The 23,658-nt window shown below is 35.5% G+C and overlaps 1 protein-coding gene across 1 annotated transcript; it reads left to right on the forward strand.

The window, feature by feature from the left end:
• Positions 1-963: 963 nt before the first annotated feature.
• On the forward strand, positions 964-2,808 carry LOC123912941 (serine acetyltransferase 1, chloroplastic-like). The gene has a single exon (XM_045963534.1). The coding sequence runs from the start codon at positions 1,157-1,159 to the stop codon at positions 2,378-2,380; it is 1,224 nt and encodes a 407-aa protein (XP_045819490.1). The 5' UTR covers positions 964-1,156; the 3' UTR covers positions 2,381-2,808.
• The last annotated feature ends 20,850 nt before the right edge of the window (positions 2,809-23,658 follow it).

Here is a 23,658-nt window from a genome sequence, read left to right on the forward strand (position 1 = left end):
AGTACTAACTCTTAATCATTGGCACCTCTTAAAATGATCACAATTTTTTTTCTCTCAAGGATCACAATCTTATTCTAAATTTTCAAGGATCAGAATGTTATTCTAATTCAATTTATTTAAAACAATTTTTTTTTTCTTGAGTGAAATTTATTTAAAACAACTTGATTATAAGTCAAAAGTATTTATTTATTCTCTAGTCGATTCCATATCCGATTTGTTTTATGAAACATTGTTTCAAAAAGTTATTCTCACAATAATTGCCTTTTTAGACTTTAAAAACAAAAAGAAAAAAAGGCAAACAGACTCTATTTTTTACACCATTTGCAATATTGCAAAAGTACTAAGATGTCCTTCATAGGACCTCAATTTGTGGCAATAGTAAATCTCAACTATCCATCTCTATTTCAACGGTTCAAAAAGCATTAACGAAATTTTAATAATATTTTACAATATGAGATCTCAGCCATTCATTTCTAATCAGATGGTTTAAATTAGTTATTTTATGAACGCAATAGCTGTGTTAAATTGAAGTAACTATGATCGGAAGAATGCCGAAAACACTTAATACTATAATTGATATTCGAACCGGATTAAACCGATGATGAAAGTCAAAAAATTTCGTTTCTATGTGGTTTGTTTTGTCTTTATAGGCTTAATTAGTAAAATGGTCCCTTAAAGACATTTTTGGTTTCAGATTGGTCCCTTAAAGAAAAAAAAGCCCGAATAGATCCCTTAAAGAAAAAAATGTCTGAATAGGTCCCTTAAATACATCTCCGTTAATCAGTTAGGTCCCTAAAAAAATGTCCGAATAGGACCAAACTGATTAACAAATATGTCTTTAAGGGACCTATTCAGACATTTTTTTCTTTAAAGAACCTATTCAGACATTTTTTTCTTTAAGTAATCGATCTAAAACTAAAAATATCTTTAATTAAGCTGTCTTTCTACCTATCCTAGTGTCATGTGTGGTCTCCTTAAGACCAGGACACTATCCCTTCCTTTCGGTACACGAATCACATTCATAACCAAAAATTCATCTTTCTCTTTTCCTTTCTATTTTTCCTTTTTATTTATTTCCTTTTTATTATTTTTTTATTCTCAAACCCTATTCCAAAAATTAATTTTAATTTTCCCGAGAAAATTTTCCTAATTTTCCATGATTGTTCATGTTCTAGGTCGCACCCTCACTTCATCTTTATATAAGACTTCTCCTTTCACTCAAAATCCAATTCAATTCAAACCCATTTTTCTTCTTCCCCTAAAGTTTCAACCTTTAATCCCAATTCATCCTTTTTCTTCTTCTTGTTCTTCCATGGCTACTTGTATTGATTCTTCATCCCCTCCTATTTCTCGTAAACCAAACGTTTCTCATCATCAACCTGATGATTGTTCATTCAACTTTGCCAAATTCTGTCGACCCACTTTTTCTGATCATGTTTCCTCTGTACCCATTTCAATGAATCATGAAAAAACCTTACAAACAAAAACCATTGTAGATGATTTTCAACATCTTCAAGTTAATGATGATGTTAAGAATGATGTTGAAAATGATGTTGGTGTTGGTGTTTTTGATGATGTTGAGGTTGATTTGTGGTTGAAGATTCAAGAAGAAGCAAGGTTAGATTTAGATAAAGAACCAATTTTATCTAGCTATTATTTCAGCTCAATTTTATCTCACAAATCATTAGAAAGTGCTTTATGTAATCAACTTTCAATTCATTTGAGTAATTTGAGTCTTTCTAGCACAACCCTTTTTGAACTTTTCATGAGTATTTTGAATAATGATGAAGATATTATAAGTGCTATGAAAGATGATTTGAAAGCAGTGAAAGAAAGAGACCCTGCTTGTATAAGTTATGCTCATTGTTTATTGAATTTCAAAGGCTTTTTAGCTATTCAAGCTCATAGGGTAGCTCATAAATTATGGTTACAAGGGAGAAAAGTTTTAGCACTTTTGATTCAAAATAGAGTATCTGAAGTTTTTGCTGTTGATATTCATCCTGGTGCTAAGATTGGTAGAGGGATTTTGTTGGATCATGCAACAGGAGTTGTTGTTGGTGAAACTGCTGTTATTGGTAATAATGTTGCAATTTTGCATAATGTTACATTAGGTGGAACAGGTAAAAATTGTGGTGATAGACATCCAAAGATTGGTGATGGTGTTTTGATTGGTGCAGGAACATGTATTTTAGGGAATATTAAGATTGGTGATGGTGCTAAAATTGGTGCTGGTTCTGTTGTTTTGAAAGATGTTCCACCAAGAACTACTGCTGTTGGTAATCCAGCTAAGTTGATTGGTGGAAAAGATAATCCTATCATGTTGGATAAGGCTCCTAGCTTTACTATGGACCATACTTCGTGGTCCGATTATGTTATCTAGGATGGATCCGGATTTGCTGCAGTTACTACAACACGCCGTGTAAGCAAGCAAACTCGGCCGTTGAGGCTGTTGAGATGTTTGACATAGTTAATTGATCTTGGTGGTCGATTCAGATGGACGGCCAAAATGCAGTTACTGCGTCTAATCCAAATCTGTCATCTAGAAACTAATCTTGTTATGTTATAGATTTTGTTTTTTTCTAATTAGGTAATTTTGGTTTGGGGAATTTTGTTTGTTTGTTGTATAAGAGAGAATCTAAGTTCTCCTGTTAACTACAAAATGATGCCTCTTAAACCATGGAATTAGTTATAAGAAGAGTTGCATGTAGAAGTTTAATAATGTTATGTTGTTGTATGGTATTAGGACCACTTTATATTTATGTGGTATATATATATGAAAATGAATTTTGCTTGTTTTGGCTGCTTTCATTTCCTATTATTGTCTTTTTCCCCATGTTTATCATTGTTGAAGTTTTTTTTTTTTTGAATTCATCATTGTTGAAGATTTAATTGAGTAGTAATCTCAATTAGCTGCAGTGATATACTGAGCCTATATTTGGTATCACGTCGGAACCACGGTGATACACCATGATTTTCCAAAAGCTACATCTGTAGCTTCTGCAAAATCATGATGCATTTTAGCATACTCGCTGTGATACCAAACATACACTGATATAACTTAAAAAGTTGAATAGGATGGTACATAATATCTGTCTAATACAAAAGATTTACTCAATAATTTTTGAGTTCTGTAATGATATGCCATAGTTTTTCGTTGTAAGTTGTTTGGTTTTATACTTTTGTACTTGTTAAACTGTCTCTGTTGGTGGCTAAGTTCATGATGCATTACTGTGTTACACTTTTTCAATAAATATTCGAAGTCATTTTTTCCTATTCTATATAAAGAAGTACAAACAATGTCTTAAGCTCATTCAATTATTGATAGCACCAAAAATGTATTGATCATGTTAACCAATGTCTTCAAGAGACATACGACACTGATTTTTTTATACCTTTTTCATAGCAATGGACTTAGATTTGGGGAGGTATACTCTAACATCAAGTTATGGAAAACCACCAAATTCATTGAGAATTTACAATAGAATTTTATATAAAAACTATTAACTCGACAACTTTGGATTTAAACCAAAATGACAGCATATAAGACAATTTATAAATGGATGACTTGGTTTTTCTTTTTTATTAGATTTTTGGTTTGTTGAGAGTCCAGACAAATTTTAAGGGCATGTTTGGTAAGTCTAATAAGCTAACTTATAATTATTGGACTAGTTTAAAAGTTTGTTTGATAAGAAATGACGTATTTGGTAACAAGCATATCTAATTAGCTTATAGCGTTTTTCAAGATACTATGGGCCCGTTTGAATTAGCTTATTTATGAGCTTATGCAAATAATTTATGCAATTTTTATGTATTATTATAAGTTTGTGAAGGTAGTTTATGATAAAATAGCTTATAAAAATACAATTTTCATTAGTGTCGAACTTATAAAATAGTATAAAACCTAATTTATATTGCATAAGTTGTTTGCATAAGCTCAAAAATAAGCTAAACCAAACAGATTTCAAGTATCGTATGAGCTTATCGTTTTTTTACATTTTATTCCATTTTTACCCTTATTATTTTCATTTATTATTATTTTTTAAACAAAATATAATAACTATCCACTAACAACAACTTATAATAATACTTTAATTTTACTTTTCAGCTATAAGCTATCAACCATCAACTATATGCAACTCACTTGAGTTGGTGCATTGGTATTGACTTTGGGCCTGGGAGTGTGCTCCTCTTGATGTCTGAGGTTCGATTCTCTCTGGCGCCAATTTCGGTGAGCTAATTTAGCTTCTTAAAAAAAACACCATCAATATATGAGCCAACTCTTTATCGCCTTATCAACTGAATCAATCTCCATTGTTTCATTAGTTTAAGTTTTTACTCAAGAATAGTTTTTGTTTAAAATTGAAACTCATTGTAATAATTTCATGACAAAGATTTTCTTAAAATCATGTTTTGGACTTTGCGTGAGGAAAATAACATTTGCAAGGGCCTGTCAATCATGTCCACTTAGCCGCAATCTTTTAGTGTTATTCAAAACCAAATGCCAATAACATCAATTAAATCACGAAAAGGATGATAAAATTCTTACTGCTAGTAGTTAATTAATAATTATTAACATAACATGCAATGTACCAAAAAAATAAAATAACAGAGCATGCAACTTTTAGAGCGTTCAAAGGATAATTATTTGTTACCTTTCATATAGAAAAAGACCATTCAACTGATTGAATTTTGTGATCTTGAAATTAAGTAAAAAACTAGAGGTTTCAAAAACCAATTTAAACACATCAATTAATATATTTATTCATCATGTCACTTTATTTTAACATTTGTAGTAAAATTTATGTGAAGCATTAAGGAATATGATAAGTGCCAAAAAATGATAAAATTACATATTCAATTAAGGCATTTGGGTTGATCTGGTGGCATTGACTTGAGACCTGAGAGTGTGCTCCTCCTTAAGGTCTCACGTTCCATTCTCTCGGGTGCCAATTTGAATGAGCCAATTTAGCTTAAAAAAAATAAAAATTAAAGCATTTCTTAACTTATTTTGCAAGTAATTCATATCAAATTCCCCATTATTATGTAAATAGTTGTTTTATTAGTAAAATGATCAACTTATGCTATTTCTATCTAATTCCTACACTTTTTGTAGGTAAATTTGGATGTAATGGATTGTGGAATGAAGCAAACTGTCAAATATTGCAGAAAATCAATATCGCTTAGCGAGCTCCCAGCGAGAAATTGGCAGGAAGTTCAGGCCTTCAACATGCTGTAGCGAGATCAGGCAGTTAGTGGTCCACGTGTCAGCAACCCTATCGGTGAAGAAAGGGTTTCTCGCTAAGCGAGACTGTAATTTCAAGACTTGTATAAATAGCCATCGGTTGCTGAAAAATAGAGACCGTTCCATTCTAAGACACAAAACTCACTCGATTACTCGGTTGCTGAAATTGAATATGCATTCAATTTCCGACAAATATAATTCTTAGCCAAAATTTAATTATCTTGTAACCGAACTTTGAATTATCAGATTTCTTTTCCTTGAGAACGGACCGAAAAGGGTTAAAAAAATATACTTATACATTTTCTAAAATTTTATATACACAATTTAGATGATTAAAAAAATATACAAAATTTAGATGATTAAAAAAAAGTTACACAATTTAGACAGTAATATTATATGATTATGAGATTGAACCGGTTAATTATATATTGTAAAAATATCATTAGTGTCAATAATAACTTTAAAAAGATTGTTAGTATTTTATTTAAGCAATAAAAAAAAAAATGTTAGTTAAGTTTAGTTGATACCAATGAATTTGTCCAAGAGTCTTTGTTCTCTTAGGTATGTGGTTAGAAGTTCGATTTCTGGCTCATACATATAAAGAAAATTCGGTTGGGAGGGGAGGGAAAAACCCACTCGTGTGCCCAACAGATTCTCCAACGGAAATTAATCATTATTAACAATGGTGAAAACTTCGTACATATAAAAAAAAGGCAAAATTACATTGTAGGTCTTTTATCTTATTTTTTGTAACACTTTGGTCCTTTATCTTTTTTTTTTGTAACACTATGATCCTTTATTATTTTTTATTTGTAACATTTAGATCCTTTATTTTTTATAAATAAATAAGATAAGGATCAAAGTGTTACAAAAAAGGGACTAAAGTGTTATAAATAAAAAAGATAAAGGACCAAAGTGTTATAAATAACAGATAAAGCACCAAAATGTTACAAAAAAAAGATAAAGGACTAAAATATTACAAAATAATAAGATAAATGATTTTGAAAGGAAACAAAAAAAAGTTTGGTTGATGTATATTAGGTATATGTCCAAAATGTATGCCTTTGTGGTCACATGAAGGTGAACATCTCAGTCATATATTCTGTTTGGAAAGCTGAAAACAAAACACGCAAGAAATAAATTGACTCACTCTGTTTCAGGCCAAATAAATTGATGTTTGTGGTGAGAAGAATTGTTAAAATTACTAATTAATTAAATAATTTAGGCTTAAATATTAAAACGGTTCCCGCAATTACGGTTTGTTTTGATTTTAGTCACTATAAAAAAAAAGTTTGATTTTAGTCCTTGCAAAATACCAAAACTTTTAAAAAGGTCTTTGAGGTGAATTTTTGGCTGACATGTCAAGTAGTTGATGATTTGACAGATGCTGACTAGGATTTTTTATGACTTGGAATTAACATGTCATTTTGATTTAAAAATAAAAAATAACATGTCAGATTTATAAAAAAAAAAATTCAAAAATAGAAATAGAAAGTTAATATACTTACAAAAAAAAGTTAATATATTAGATTTTAAAAAAAATATAATTATCAAAATAGAAGAAAGAAATCACGCAAAGAAGAAAAACGCATAGAAGAGGTACGCAAAGAAAAAAGGGGCAAAAATTAGGGTTTCTGAATTAAAACTGCGATTGAAGGACAAATTACGCAAAGAAGAAAGAAGATGTCGAGTAGCAAAGGTGGTAGCAGAGGTGGTTCGTCTTTTTCAGTTTTTGTTGTAGAAAAGCTTCATGTGTGTGGGTGTCAAATACTTACCTTTTTCACTGTAAATCGCACGAACTCAAGAAGCAATCTTAGCCGTCGATTCCTACACAAAACCGTACACGAAGACCAGATTCAATCGCAGTCGTTGATTCCTACACGAAACAATATACGAAATTATGAAAACGAAATTGAGGAAGATGAACAAACACAAACAGTAGAAGAACTCACGAAGAAGAACTCTGCGATTTGAAGAAGATGAACATAAACTCTTTCTTACCCTACCTTTTAATTTCAATTAACCCCTTACCATCAAAATAAAATTAACCCCGCTGTGGTTTGAAGAAGATGAACCGAAACTCTGTGTTTTTCTTCTTTGCGTGATTTTTTTTGTTCTATTTTGATAATTTTTTTTAAATATAATATATTAACTTTTTTTTTGTAAGTATATTAACATTCTATTTTATTTTTCAATTTTTTTTTTTATAAATCTGACATATTATTTTCCATTTTGTTTTTTGGTAAGAAAGCTAAAGACTACAAGGGAAAAGAAAAAAAAGACAAAAAAGAAAGACTAGTCTCTTTGGAATAAAATTCCTAAAGCATCGTTCTTGAGCAGATCTTGAACGCCTTCTGGAGGACAGTCATGGTTAGTGAAATCAGCATCCGAGGAGGCTCCTAATTTTGCGAAGAAATCTGCGCATTGATTACCTTCTCTAAGAGTGTGACAGAGGGAAACATTACTTTGGGAAATCAAATCCTTTATGTCTTGGATTAAAACTGCATACATATGAAACTTAACTTGGGGACCTTGTATGAGGTTAATACACTGTAAAGAATCTGAATAGCAGACAAGTTCGTTAATGCTCATGTTTATGGCCAACAAGAGGCCCTTGTAGATAGCATAAAGTTCAGCATACAAGATATCAGAAGACCCTTGAATGTAACCAGAAAACCCTGCCAAATAATGACCAAAAGTGTTTCTAATGATTCCACCAAAACCTGATCGAGCTGGGGAACCGAGACAGCTTCCGTCAACATTAAGAATGGTACAAGAGAAATTGTTGTTGTTCCACTTGATAAATCTATCAACTGAACCACCATTAGAAGTGATAGTGAAGCAATTCTTGAAAGTTTCAACCATAGACCTGATGTTAAAGGAGAGTCGGCTTAAGGACCAAGTTTCGTTATTGAGGCTCATCAAATTGCGGTGTATCCAAGACCACCAGACACCTGCTGAGAAAATGAGAGAATGGGTCCCGATGGCGCTCATCTTGATCCAATCATAAACGTCCATGTTACAGAAGAAATCTGGGTTGGTAAACCCAATATAGTGCCAAAGGCTACGAGAGAACTCACAGCCTCGGATGCAATGAAGGAAAGTTTCATCTTGGAGGCCACATCGAACACAAGAAGCAGAGGGGTTCATCTTGCGGTGGTTAAGCAAGGAGAGAGTGGGCACAGAGTTGTGGCAAGCTAACCAAAAGAAAAATTTGATCTTTTCAGGAAGATGGAGCTTCCAGATCCAAGTCCAGGAATGCGAGGGGTTAGAGGTTATTCTTGGGTCTCGTAGTGAGAGAAGCCAGTCATAACCGCTTTTGGTAGTGTAAGAGCCATTTTTGTTGTTGGTCCAAATGAAGGTGTCTTCAATGGAAGCATTGAACTTCAAGTGACTGTTGTTGATGGTGTCAAAAATCATTGGGGGGAGTTGAGTATAGAGGATTTGGGTGTGGGGGTTGCCTGAGGAAAGCACGTCCCTAACCGAGAGCTGAAGGTCATGAATATCAATATAAGGAACAATAGTCCCAAGACGGCCGAATTTGGTCCAGTGGCTGAACCAAAAAGAGGAGGATCCTGAACCAGCACGCCAGGTGTAACCATCTTTTAGGATATTTTTAGCCTGAATTATAGAAGACCAAGTTGGAGAACCGCTAGAAGAGTTGCTAGCGAGGAAAATAGAAGGCCCATCAACATATTTACTGGAGAGAATATCAACCCAAAGCTTTTTTGAATGATGAACCATGTCCCACACCAGTTTCCCCAAAAGAGATATATTAGCTTCCCTTGCTGGTCGAATACCCAAACCACCATACTGCTTAGGACGAGCAATTTTATTCCACCCCACCAAGTGAATTCCTTTATTGTTGGAGTCTCTCCATATGAAAGTACGAGTAGTTTGGTCTATGCTATCACAAATGCTTTGAGGAAGCCAAGCAATTTGCATGTAGTAGGTGGGAATAGAGGTAAGGACGGAAGATGCTAGTGCCAAACGACCCGGTTTGTTAAGCAGTCTGTTCTTCCAAGAAGCAAGCCGAAATTGCATTTTATCAATAATAAAGTGAAAATCACTTCTCTTGGCTCTCCCTTTGAGAATAGGAAAGCCTAGGTAATTGTCGAGGGAACTAGTGCTCCTGATGCCAGATATGGAGGTAAGTTTGTTGATCTTGGCCTGAGGGATACCTCCAGAGTAAAAAGCTCGAGACTTCGACAGATTAATCTTAAATGAAAATGACATGTTGATTCCACGTCATAAAAAATCATAGTCAGCATATGCCAAATCATCAACTACTTAACATGTCAGCCAAAAATTCACCTCAAAGACCTTTTTAAAAGTTTTGGTATTTTGCAGGGACTAAAATCAAACTTTTTTTTTTTTGCAGGGGCTAAAATCAAAACAAGCTGTAATTGCAGGGACCGTTTTCACATTTAACCCACAAATTCATCAGTCCATAACACCAATCTACACATCAGATGTTGTACAAAAAAAAAAATCAGATGTTGTTGTGAATTCGTCTAAAATCACAACAATAAAAGAACTTAACGTGTGGAGCAATAGAACGACAACCAAATAACAAGAGGAATAAACAATAATAATAACAACCGATAAAAAAAGATAAAGGAGAAGAAAGAACACGATAATTTGTTTACCCAGTTCGGTCCAACAATGACCTAGTCTGGGGGAGAGAGTAGCCACTCCGTTCCACTATATCAAATAAGTAACTTTACAGAGTTCCAATTGAGTTACAAGAATTAATCCTAATTCTACCCAAATCCTGAATCTCTTCCTGTGGCCAAGACACTCAATTTGATAAGTGTTTTCCAAGGTGTAATCAATTCCCTTTACCCAACCCTAGAGTTATACCAAGAGTCAACCCCACTTATTTCTCTCTAAAACCCTAACCTTGTGTCTGTGGCAAATCCTAATTGATTCCCTATATCTCTACTCTCTTAAGTTGCTCTCTCTCTCTCTCTCTCTCTCTCTCTCTCTCTCTCTCAATTTTTCAATGAATAAAACACTCCCTATTTATAGGAAAATATATGCCTAAAAATTAGTAACAAATCTGTTTTTAAAATAAAAAAAATCAAAGTCAGAGTGTCCTCCAAGAAAAGATTTTTTTTCCCAAAAAATCAACAAAACTTGCGCAGCAGGCAGTGAGGTCCTGCTCATAGGCTCACTCTGTACCCATGAGCCTGCAGCTTCAAAACTTGAAAAAACTCTGACTTTTTGTAAACGAGGTTTCAAGGCATACCCAACAATTATCCACATTGCCTTTAAATCGATGGTCATCAACCACCGCGCTGCTCTCCATCCTCCTTGAACTCTCTCATTCAAGATCACCGACAAAGTCCAAGTCCCACTTGAACCTTGACATAGGTACCATCCTCCACTTGCTTCACACAAGTTGTAACTTCCCTTCATCCCTTGGAATGCCTTCCGCCATCATGAAGATCTTGCCTCTCACTACCATAGGATGTTTTGTAGCACCCACAAGATTCACCGCACCCTCTTCAGACTCCGGAGTGATCAAGTTTATACCTCCCTGAAGAAGCGCTTGTTCCCCACTACCATCGGCATTTTAGATAGCTCAATAAGCTTCACCACCCTTCGACCCCCGGAATGCCTTCCGTCCTCTCGAAGTATTGCATGGTTCCAAACCAACCTTGATTTAGGCGGTTCCACAAGCTGCAACATCAAACTCCCCTTGTATCCAACTACCTCCAGCAGTCTCACAAGTTACCAAGTCTGATCACATGTTGCTTTCAATTGCCTCCTTGAAGATCTTCTCAAGGTTTTGCACTTCTTCAGCCACAAATGAAACATAACCCACAAGGTCTCCATGGTCATCCCCCTTTGATTCAACAATACCACTCTCCTCCCTATCTCCGATTAGATAGCCAAGAGCTAATGTTGACTTGAAATTCTGGTATAGCAGAACCAGATGTTGTATAGAATGTCGAGACATCTGGTCTGACATGAATAACACGGCAAGGCATATAACATTAAAACGGATACTGAGAAATAATGTTTTATCAGATGTTCCAACATTCAATTTAAAGAGAATGTCATACTTAATGTTGTAACATTCGACGCAACATCAGTCTTAGGTGCCAAAGATGTACCAACATTCGACGCAACATCATTTTCAGAGACAGATCAACAAACTCACTTGTGACCTTAGTGGAAGCATTAAATACATCAGATGGATTTCCCTTGATTAGTGTGCACCAGACAATGGAGAGAGGGATGCAACGTATACTTCCTTTCTCTTCAACACAAACACATATCTTGAAGGGAAGTAAAAACTTCATCAATCTTAATTCAAAAGATATCTTTAACGCACAAGGTAAAGAATTAACTTCACCAAAAATACCAGAGAACCATAATCCTTTGGTCCCAAAAAAAATAAATCCTCCTTGTTTAATCATGCATTCATACAACTAGATATTATCACAAGAATATAACATGCATGGTTAAAACATCATATAACACATCAACACTGCGCACAACTTTAACTACCACTTACTTGGATGAACTAACCCAAGAGGTCAACCATATGTTGATTGTGTCCCAACAAACTTATCTAAGACATGTTTCTAGCGTAGAAACTATCTCAGACACAGATGCCTCCTCTTCCAGGTCAGGAGAAGGTTCCAAACATATGTAACCAACACACACATTTGTTTAGCACCCAAGCATCTGCCATGCCCTACTGTCATCCAACAAGATTCTGCAGAATCTGCTCGTCAGATGTTCCGTCAGATGTTCCAACATCTGGTAAGACATCAGTTCCCTTTTAACGGAACACACCAAGAAATCCTTTATCAAAGCCAATGGAGGTTAGCTTTTGGAAGCAAAAATAAATTGCTCATAACTTTCTTCAGATCCCTTTTCAACAAACTCATACATGAGTGCCTTTATGAGTGGACTTAAGATCACCCCCAAGTATCTTTGTCATCTCTAACAAAACTCTCCTCGAGCATCACCACACCAGGGCTTACATCATAGAACAGAGTAGTGCATCCTCAACAAACAAAACCACCAGGAGTTTTCCATCAGATATATATGCAGCGGAATTCAAACCACAAAACTCCTCAACAAACCTCAGGCACACTACAATAACACATGTTTGAAAATAAATCAAACCATACAGCAACTCATCACAAGATCTACACGCCTGACCAACAAAAGATAGGTCTAATACACACCCTATCATGAATAGTCCATCCTTCACTTCTAGGGACCATTCAATCAATGTGAACTTCTCCAAGTTCAAACAAATTTTCAGTATTCCTTACTTGCCCATAACCAGAAAGTATCTTCCCTAAGATCTCATCCAGAAAACAGAACAGGATGCCTGCTCTGATACCAATTGAAATTCTGGTATAGCAGAACCAGATGTTGTATAGAATGTCGAGACATCTGGTCTGACATGAATAACACGGCAAGGCATATAACATTAAAACGGATACTGAGAAATAATGTTTTATCAGATGTTCCAACATTCAATTTAAAGAGAATGTCATACTTAATGTTGTAACATCTTACTAAACATAATAAAATCAACAAGTAAATAAACTGCACAGGAAATTGTTAACCCAGTTCAGCCAACCTGCCTACTCTGGGGGATACCAATCCAGGAAGGAAATCCACTAATAGATCTAGTCACTAAGACCTCCAGCAAACCCTTTGAATTTACGTCTTACACTAAGACCTCCAGCAAACCCTCGGTTTACGTCTTACACTAAGACCTCCAGCAAATCCTAGGTTTACGCCTTATGACCTCGACACTACTCATGCAACTTCTGCCTAGGAACTCCTAGACATGAGATCCCATCTCACTTCCACACAGCCAACACAACCTGTGTTGTTCATATAATGTTGAATAAAATGTGGCGACAATCACCGTGACATATTTTACTCTTGCTTAAAAGCTTCGAGTAAATCACACACAGTTAACTCCGTACTTCAAAGCTTAGGAGTAACCTTAAAACATTACAACTCAATAAAACACAGTCCTACTCAAGTATTAAATCAATACGTGAGAGGCTCACAAACACTATCTCCTTGCTTAAAAGCTTCAGAGATATTAAATACTCTACTCATTACCTAAAGGTTTCTGAGTGAGGACATAGTGACCATCTCACAACCCGAGTGGTTCACTTACACCAACTCTCCTAGAGAGTGGCTTAAAGACACGAAACCCTAAAGACTACATCTTTGATGAACAATGGTTTCGGTTCGTAAAATCATGGTCTTGAGTCTTCTTTATATAGACAGAGCTAGCACGCTCCTGATCTTCCAAGATAAGCTTCAGAACACAGCTGGTCTTTGAGTCACGTCCAGCTAAGCAAATCAGACCTTAATAAAAACTTTCCTAAAATAGTTGATCCTCTTTAGGAAATAAACAATGTGTTGAATCATTCCATTAAGTCTTGATAAGAACATATCTTCACTGATAACGTCTTGATCAGATCAAATCTTGATATACACGTTTGTAGAGTGGATTTCCATATATAGCAGATACGTGTAATAAATGCGCGAGATTTGGGCAATCTGACTGTCGTACCCAAACATGTTACAACATTTGGTCCAACATCTTTTGTACCCAACATGTTGAAACATTTGGTCCAACATCTTGCTTGTATATTTGTTTTAGCAAAATGAGGCCAACACACAAATATCCAACAATCTCCCCCTTTGGCAATTTTTGGCTAAAACAACTTCAGCCCATTAATTAGCATAGAGAGATTTAAAAACCATACAATCCTTCAAGTCAACGTGAGCACACAAATATGAAGGAAGGTAGAACATCTTCTATGTTACTTTCAAAAGAATTCCTCAAATGAAAATAACGCACAGGGTAAAGAAATAAACTTTACCATAAACCATCAGAGGCATACACAGCAGCGGAATCATAACCAACTTAGCTTCATCCTTCAGTAGAGAGAAATAAACTCTCACAAGCACACTTGGGAAAAATAAATTCCCACATCAGCATCAAGATGTTTCAACATTTTGTAGCGCATCATAACATCCATACATTAAGCACACATAGGCAGAGAACTTGATATTGCATTACTCCCCCTTAATATCAGATCAGAGAAACTTTACTTTTGCTCCCCCTGAATACATCAGCTCATGCATCTCATCAGGCCATCAGAAAAAAATGGTTCTTACTCCCCTTGAATTCATGCATGTCACAACACACACTACTACTTCTTCATAGACAGGCTAGACTAGCATGTCACAACATCAGATACAACATTGTAAAGTAGCAGACAAACATACTACTCCCCCTTTTTAGCCATAAAATATGCCAAACAAAAACTTCGTGCATTAAGAGCAATAGTAATGAACATCACAGAAATCCATAGTGCAGAATATCAGAGCATAACAGATCCATATATTAGTATCTAGCAATCCATAGTCTTGAAATAGCAGAAGTATTACATCATGTACCAACAGAAAAGGCAAATGTCCTCAACATTATGCTCCACATCATATAATCATCAGATATCATACATCACATACTACTACCGCACACAAAACACATCACAGATCACAACTCCTTAAGCAAACCACAAAGTAGCAGTTGGGAAGAGTAAATTCTCACATAGCGGAGAAAAATAAGTTCTCATGCATTCAGGATGTTCCAACATATGGCAGGACATCATCCGGAGCAAACAAATAGAGCTTTGCACAACAGAATAGTAACTACTTACTGCATTATGCTACTTCCCCTCAAAATCAGAATCAGAGCAAAAATTAATTTTACTCCCTCCAAATACATTGACACATGCTTATCAGAATGATCATCAGAAAACAATTCTTACTCCCCCTCAATTTTATCATCCATATCAGCACATAAGCATACAGCAACGCAGATTCAATACTACACCACTCAGATTAGCAGATGTCCAAGCATCAGATACCACATCATATAGTAGAACACATCCAACCACTAAAAGAGCATGCATATGTGTCAACATCAGGTAGCACAACAGACATTAGCAGCAAATCATATCATGCCTACCAACTACTAAACTACTTCCCTTTTTAGTCAGAAGTTTAGACAAAATAGGGTCTTCATGCATTAATCAAAGAGTACAATAGTAGATATATCCAGGAACATAGTGCACAGAGCTACTACAAACGAAGACAACACCATGGGATACATACCTCATCAGATATAAATCAGCAGTGGAGTCATCATCAAATAACATAAAACATATCACACTTCATCAGCACAAAATTTTCAACATGATGACCAAGATGTTTCACCATCTAGTAGCACATCAGATAGCACAGGTTCCTCCGGTATGGTATCAGAGCATTGACAACAAAGATGTTTCAACACATAATAGCACAACACATAGCACATGTTAGCAAAGATGTTTCAACATATTTATCTAGCGTGGTATCAGAGCGAATATGAGCAATCACAAAATATGTCACATGTTAGCAAAGATGTTGCAACATATGGTAGCACAGCTTCTAGCACAGGTTCTTCCAGCATGGTATCAAAGCACGTGGTCTTCCAATCAGGGCACGCAGCATCCATCTAACAGAAACTCCCCTTGTACACATGATCCCATCTTTGTGCAAAGGAAGCACGATGAAAGGAAACATTGTCACAGGGAGCAACAGGCACATTCTGAGGGATCATTTTCCCACCAGACTTTTTCTTTCAGGCAGAGGGTGTGATGTCTGGTACATCCTCCTCAACATTATACTCAGAGTTACTTGAAGGTGCTTCCTTTCTGTTCAGACTCTATCTCTTCTTACTAGCAAGCACAATAACCTCATACATGTTCTTCAACCACTTCTTCATTAAGTGGCACAGTTTGATGCCTTTCTTTAGACTGAGAGACCCTTCTTCAACCTCAGTAGAATTCTCTTCATCAGACCCTGTTTCTTCATCAGATGAGTCAGATTGGTCAACAGATGTCCCAACATCTTTCACCACAGCAGTTTCTTGAACGGGTTTCTGGACAATAGTAACATCAGCCTTAGGTTGGTCCACAGATGTGTCAACGTCTGTCACAACATCCTTTTCAGGAACAGTTTGTTTTGATTTATCAACAACAGAACCAATAGCATCTTTTGTCTGAGATACATCAGCAACAAGAACATCTATAATTGTGTTTGTGGAATCAACAACATTCACACCAGCAGAGATAATAATGTCTGGAGCTAGTAATACTTCTCATAGCTTCTTTCTCCTTTAAAGCACAAAGGGAGAAATAAACTCCCATATACAGAGGAAAATGAATTCTCACACATCAGAGAAAAATAAATTCTCAAAAATCAGATCAGGATGTGTAGACATCATGGATGACATCATAGCATAACATATTTCATGAGAACATAAAGCTAGAGGTTTCAGAAGCAGATCTGAAACTATCACACATAGTAGTAGTAATCACATTTAAGTATCACATATCTGAGCATTATCACATCTGATTACAACACATCTGAACACATATAGTACTTCTCAACAGAATGCACATCCACACAAACAGTCATAGCATGACCAGTTCTCTTTCAGTCATACTTTGAGCAATAGCTTAGTCTCATGGAAGATCATCAAGATCAGTTTCTTCCACTACAGTCTAAACTTCAATACTCCAAACCACCATCTGGTTTAAGACTCTCAGAGCCATATTAACATCAGTTTGGGGAATTGTAGAACAGGTTTCAACAACACTATCAGGTTGGTACAAGATGTTTCAACATCTAATGTGACATCAGACTCAGGTGAGGTTTCTTTGGGGGACACAACCACAATTTTAGTGGGGGATAACAAAGTGACAGAATTTGGTCAAAAAAAAAAAACAAAGTGACAGAATCAACAACTTTGAAAGATGACACATGAAAGAATTAAAAAAAATGTCATCAACAACCACAACATTCATACTAGACTGACCTATGGTTTTAAGAGATCTTGGTTTATCTAGAATTCCAATTTCAAAGGCAGATCTCACAGATTTTTCAACACTACTCACAACATTTGAACTGACAAAAACCTTTAACAGATGTAACAACATTTGATTCAACATTAGGGGTAACAACTAAATCAATGAGGTTATCAAAACGAGTTTGGTAGGTTTATTAACATCATCAACAAACATAGATAGACTTTTCTAGGACCTTTTGAGAGATAAGATTAACCTGGATAATGGATTTAGAAATAGGTTTCCTAGATGATGCACATTTTGTTCACCAAGCAATATAGAAGTAGTTTCAGATGGATTCAAAGTATTCACAGACCTTTTATGCATTCCCTTTTGACACGTGGTTGATCACACTGTCCATTTCACTTCCTTGTTGATCTTACAGGAAACATGTCTCGAATAATGTTCTAACATTCAGTCAGACGTTGTCTTCTTTTACTTGCATTGATCAACACATCTTCAAACATACTGTCTTCCACTTGATTCTAAGTGTTCTTCTTTCACTTAGACTTAGTGACACATACCAAGACATCTGAATATCACATTTGTGACATCTCTCAATAATGAAGACTCCTGGAAAGTCATTCCAAAAAAAACTGTAGAGAAAAATAAATTCTCCCAGACTCAACCATTTAACGACTCGAGAGATATGTGAATAACTGATATAATTATTCAGCTTTACATGACTAGAATCAACCATGCCTTGTTAATAATTTCATAATGTCACAACATGTTGTCTGACATCATATTCTCATATGAGGCAAAGATCTCCAGAAGCTTGTACAACACTCTAGACAATATATATGTACCAATGCAATCCACAGAAAAACACATGACTCTACCTGTCATAGATAATCAGGGCTCCAGCTGAAGATGAAAACTCGAGCACTAAATGAAAACATGTGAAAGACTTCATGCTTTCATGTTGAAGGGCAACACCAACTCCTTCAGTAGAGTCAATTCTGAGTAGATATTCTCACTTCTTGAGAATACATTCAAGCATTCTGACCTCTTCAGTTAACAAGGACACATCTGATCAATGTCCTAGCAGAACCACACTATGTATCATGACCTTTTGAATAGGCAGGATGTCATGCATACAAGGTGTAAAGTCACTCACAAAGTCCAAAACATCTTAGTTTGCTTAAAAGCTTGACTAAGATCCTGATTATCAACCCTTTTCTAGAGTGACATGCAACAGAAGAAAACCAAAGACAATTATCAAACCTCAGTATTTGACAATATTCTTCTGCCCTTACATTCACTAGTAGTTGTTGATACTAGTGGAATAAATAGTCATGCATTGCTAGAGCATACTATTAAAACAAGATCAGAACCTCCACATTCTGATTCACATAGTCAGAAACACGTCTTCTGACCACACAGCTTGAGCACTCCCATGCAAAGTCTCAAGCACCTTCCACAGAACAGCCATCAATAAATATGATGTTACAACATCATTTGGGACACCAGCTTCTGATTTTGGAACCCAATTACATTGATTCATAAATCACCATTCAAAAGAACTCATTGTGCATAGACATCCTTCAAGAAGCTCCCAATAGAGTACCATCAATGCAGATCATCCAGGTTTTTTCAAAACACCTTCTCACACAAGGTAGGACATTAGATCTGACATCATTCTTCTGCACATATATGGCACCAACAGATAACATCCACTCATGACAGTTATTCTTACAAAAAGGTCATTCCAGATTAGGTCAGTTGCTTGACCTTGTACTCCACCCTGAGTAGAACCAGCTTCCTTGGCTGAAGGAGCAGATGTTGTAGAAGATGTTTCAACATTAATTCTGACATCAATCTCAATCCCATCGGTTTCATCCTGAACTATGGTCTGAAGATACCATAGTAGTCCATAACTCTTGCAAGGGGACACAGGAGAATCAACCATCAGTAGTTGATCAACCTTCAATATCAAATCATCCACACATGCAGGGACGTGCATATTTTACATCTCAAAAAATTCTTCTAATGTTCCAACCCCTTGTCTTACTTTGAGATGTTTGATGGCATTCTTCTGAACCTATAGAGGAGATTCCCTCTAACAGGTATCTGGAACACTTTGATCCCACATAATATCAGGTACTACAGATGTGACAGTACTTAGCACAACATCAGTCTTAGGTGCCAAAGATGTCCCAACATTCGACGCAACATCATTTTCAGAGACAGATCAACAAACTCACTTGTGACCTTAGTGGAAGCATTAAATACATCAGATGGATTTCCCTTGATTAGTGTGCACCAGACAATGGAGAGAGGGATGCAACGTATACTTCCTTTCTCTTCAACACAAACACATATCTTGAAGGGAAGTAAAAACTTCATCAATCTTAATTCAAAAGATATCTTTAACGCACAAGGTAAAGAATTAACTTCACCAAAAATACCAGAGAACCATAATCCTTTGGTCCCAAAAAAAATAAATCCTCCTTGTTTAATCATGCATTCATACAACTAGATATTATCACAAGAATATAACATGCATGGTTAAAACATCATATAACACATCAACACTGCGCACAACTTTAACTACCACTTACTTGGATGAACTAACCCAAGAGGTCAACCATATGTTGATTGTGTCCCAACAAACTTATCTAAGACATGTTTCTAGCGTAGAAACCATCTCAGACACAGATGCCTCCTCTTCCAGGTCAGGAGAAGGTTCCAAACATATGTAACCAACACACACATTTGTTTAGCACCCAAGCATCTGCCATGCCCTACTGTCATCCAACAAGATTCTGCAGAATCTGCTCGTCAGATGTTCCGTCAGATGTTCCAACATCTGGTAAGACATCAGTTCCCTTTTAACGGAACACACCAAGAAATCCTTTATCAAAGCCAATGGAGGTTAGCTTTTGGAAGCAAAAATAAATTGCTCATAACTTTCTTCAGATCCCTTTTCAACAAACTCATACATGAGTGCCTTTATGAGTGGACTTAAGATCACCCCCAAGTATCTTTGTCATCTCTAACAAAACTCTCCTCGAGCATCACCACACCAGGGCTTACATCATAGAACAGAGTAGTGCATCCTCAACAAACAAAACCACCAGGAGTTTTCCATCAGATATATATGCAGCGGAATTCAAACCACAAAACTCCTCAACAAACCTCAGGCACACTACAATAACACATGTTTGAAAATAAATCAAACCATACAGCAACTCATCACAAGATCTACACGCCTGACCAACAAAAGATAGGTCTAATACACACCCTATCATGAATAGTCCATCCTTCACTTCTAGGGACCATTCAATCAATGTGAACTTCTCCAAGTTCAAACAAATTTTCAGTATTCCTTACTTGCCCATAACCAGAAAGTATCTTCCCTAAGATCTCATCCAGAAAACAGAACAGGATGCCTGCTCTGATACCAATTGAAATTCTGGTATAGCAGAACCAGATGTTGTATAGAATGTCGAGACATCTGGTCTGACATGAATAACACGGCAAGGCATATAACATTAAAACGGATACTGAGAAATAATGTTTTATCAGATGTTCCAACATTCAATTTAAAGAGAATGTCATACTTAATGTTGTAACATCTTACTAAACATAATAAAATCAACAAGTAAATAAACTGCACAGGAAATTGTTAACCCAGTTCAGCCAACCTGCCTACTCTGGGGGATACCAATCCAGGAAGGAAATCCACTAATAGATCTAGTCACTAAGACCTCCAGCAAACCCTTTGAATTTACGTCTTACACTAAGACCTCCAGCAAACCCTCGGTTTACGTCTTACACTAAGACCTCCAGCAAATCCTAGGTTTACGCCTTATGACCTCGACACTACTCATGCAACTTCTGCCTAGGAACTCCTAGACATGAGATCCCATCTCACTTCCACACAGCCAACACAACCTGTGTTGTTCATATAATGTTGAATAAAATGTGGCGACAATCACCGTGACATATTTTACTCTTGCTTAAAAGCTTCGAGTAAATCACACACAGTTAACTCCGTACTTCAAAGCTTAGGAGTAACCTTAAAACATTACAACTCAATAAAACACAGTCCTACTCAAGTATTAAATCAATACGTGAGAGGCTCACAAACACTATCTCCTTGCTTAAAAGCTTCAGAGATATTAAATACTCTACTCATTACCTAAAGGTTTCTGAGTGAGGACATAGTGACCATCTCACAACCCGAGTGGTTCACTTACACCAACTCTCCTAGAGAGTGGCTTAAAGACACGAAACCCTAAAGACTACATCTTTGATGAACAATGGTTTCGGTTCGTAAAATCATGGTCTTGAGTCTTCTTTATATAGACAGAGCTAGCACGCTCCTGATCTTCCAAGATAAGCTTCAGAACACAGCTGGTCTTTGAGTCACGTCCAGCTAAGCAAATCAGACCTTAATAAAAACTTTCCTAAAATAGTTGATCCTCTTTAGGAAATAAACAATGTGTTGAATCATTCCATTAAGTCTTGATAAGAACATATCTTCACTGATAACGTCTTGATCAGATCAAATCTTGATATACACGTTTGTAGAGTGGATTTCCATATATAGCAGATACGTGTAATAAATGCGCGAGATTTGGGCAATCTGACTGTCGTACCCAAACATGTTACAACATTTGGTCCAACATCTTTTGTACCCAACATGTTGAAACATTTGGTCCAACATCTTGCTTGTATATTTGTTTTAGCAAAATGAGGCCAACACACAAATATCCAACATGACTGTCTACCACTATTGGAAGACTCCACCTCAAACTGAGTTTTCACCAAAGTATACCCACCATGATCTCCACCTTGTTACATGCAAGACCTCTCCAACTCCTCTGAAACATACTTCAAGCTATTGTTAGTCTCCAACAATTTCAGTTCAGTTCAACACCTAGTAAAATTTGTTTACTAGTCCAACTAGACCCATATGTCACTAACAGGTCCACATGAAGTCTCACAACTCAACCACATTATAAGAATCACCACTAGTTATAGATGCATGACCAATAGTAGAACAAACTATGTTTGCATCTAAGTTCAGAAACATACTTCACATCGTGTAAAGAAACTCATAATTGTCAAACTTCATAAGAAAAACTGAATTGCAGAATTATAATCAGACACGGTTTTAAGATCTTGCAACCGCAAGTGTATCCAATTGTAACAAATTGTTGGAAGAAACTATTGTTTTCTGGCATCTTTCTTTTATTTATTCCAAAGCTCGAGTGGATCTTTAACCTAAAATATTAATTTTTCTGGTCTTCATGAAGATGACGGCAAATGAATATCAAAACTTTTCCTTTTGGTTGATCTTATGCATTATTTCCTATTCGGATAGCATGTACATTACCTTCTGCAGCTAAGTTAATTTCAACATCTAGAGCCCAAGGTAAATAATTCTTTCACGAAATATCTAGAGACTCAAATTGTAGTTTCGAAAGATTCAACACTAGTATCAAATCGTAAAATTAAACAAGTCAGAAACTGATAAAATTTAAGTTGATGAATTTGTTATATTTAAACAAATAATAACTTTATTGTGTCATGAAGAAGAAAATATGATATATAAAAATAAATAAGTATTAAAAAAAAATGGCATGACAACTTTTAAATAAAAAATTCAAATTAATTTGTTTAGATAGGCCTTAATAATAGATAGTTTAGTTATAGGATGCCATCAAAAAATTGCAGAGATAGGCCTTAATATTAGATGACTTAGTTCCTCTTACCCTTTTTGTTTTTTGTTTTTTGTTTTTTATTGTTATTACATCGGGCTGGTAAAAAAATGGTGCAATTCATAATACAGGCTCTCTATGAAATTTACTAGCCTATGAAATTTACTTAGCAATGAAACTTTACGATATTATAACCATTGAATTTTTCAGGAACTAAATAATAAATAATTATCAATTTCCAATCCTCTAAGGATATAGAAATATTGAATTCATCTGGAATTCATCGAAGAAAAAAAGAATTTATTTTATTAGTTCTTCGAGAACTATACAATAAAATCATATCTATGTACAATCCATAATGATATCTATGTGCAATTCTTCCGGGATGCATGATTATTGAAATTCTTTTGAAATTCATAATATGGTGATATTTCGTAAGTTCTTCAGAAACTAGATTAGTGAATTCTTCCGGAATTCATGATGAATTTTTTTTTTTGAGTTTTCTAAGTTCTTTAGGAACTAAGTTTGTTGAATATGTTTTGCAATTCTTCAGTGCATGAATATATTTCTTCTAAGATAGAATAAATAAATTTCAAAATTGAAAATATAATTAAAATTTATTTTGAAATAGTATGACTCAGGTTTTCCAAAATAGAGGGATTAAAAAAAGAGTTTTTAAAATAGGAGGATCAAAAGTTCAGGTTTTTCAAAATAGGGGAATTAAAAGTGCATTAAAGCCTCTAAAAATAATGTGTTGAGGGGGGTGTACATGCATATAAATAAGTCA

This window comes from Trifolium pratense, linkage group LG3 (assembly GCF_020283565.1).
Source record: "Trifolium pratense cultivar HEN17-A07 linkage group LG3, ARS_RC_1.1, whole genome shotgun sequence".
Lineage (NCBI taxonomy): Eukaryota > Viridiplantae > Streptophyta > Magnoliopsida > Fabales > Fabaceae > Trifolium > Trifolium pratense.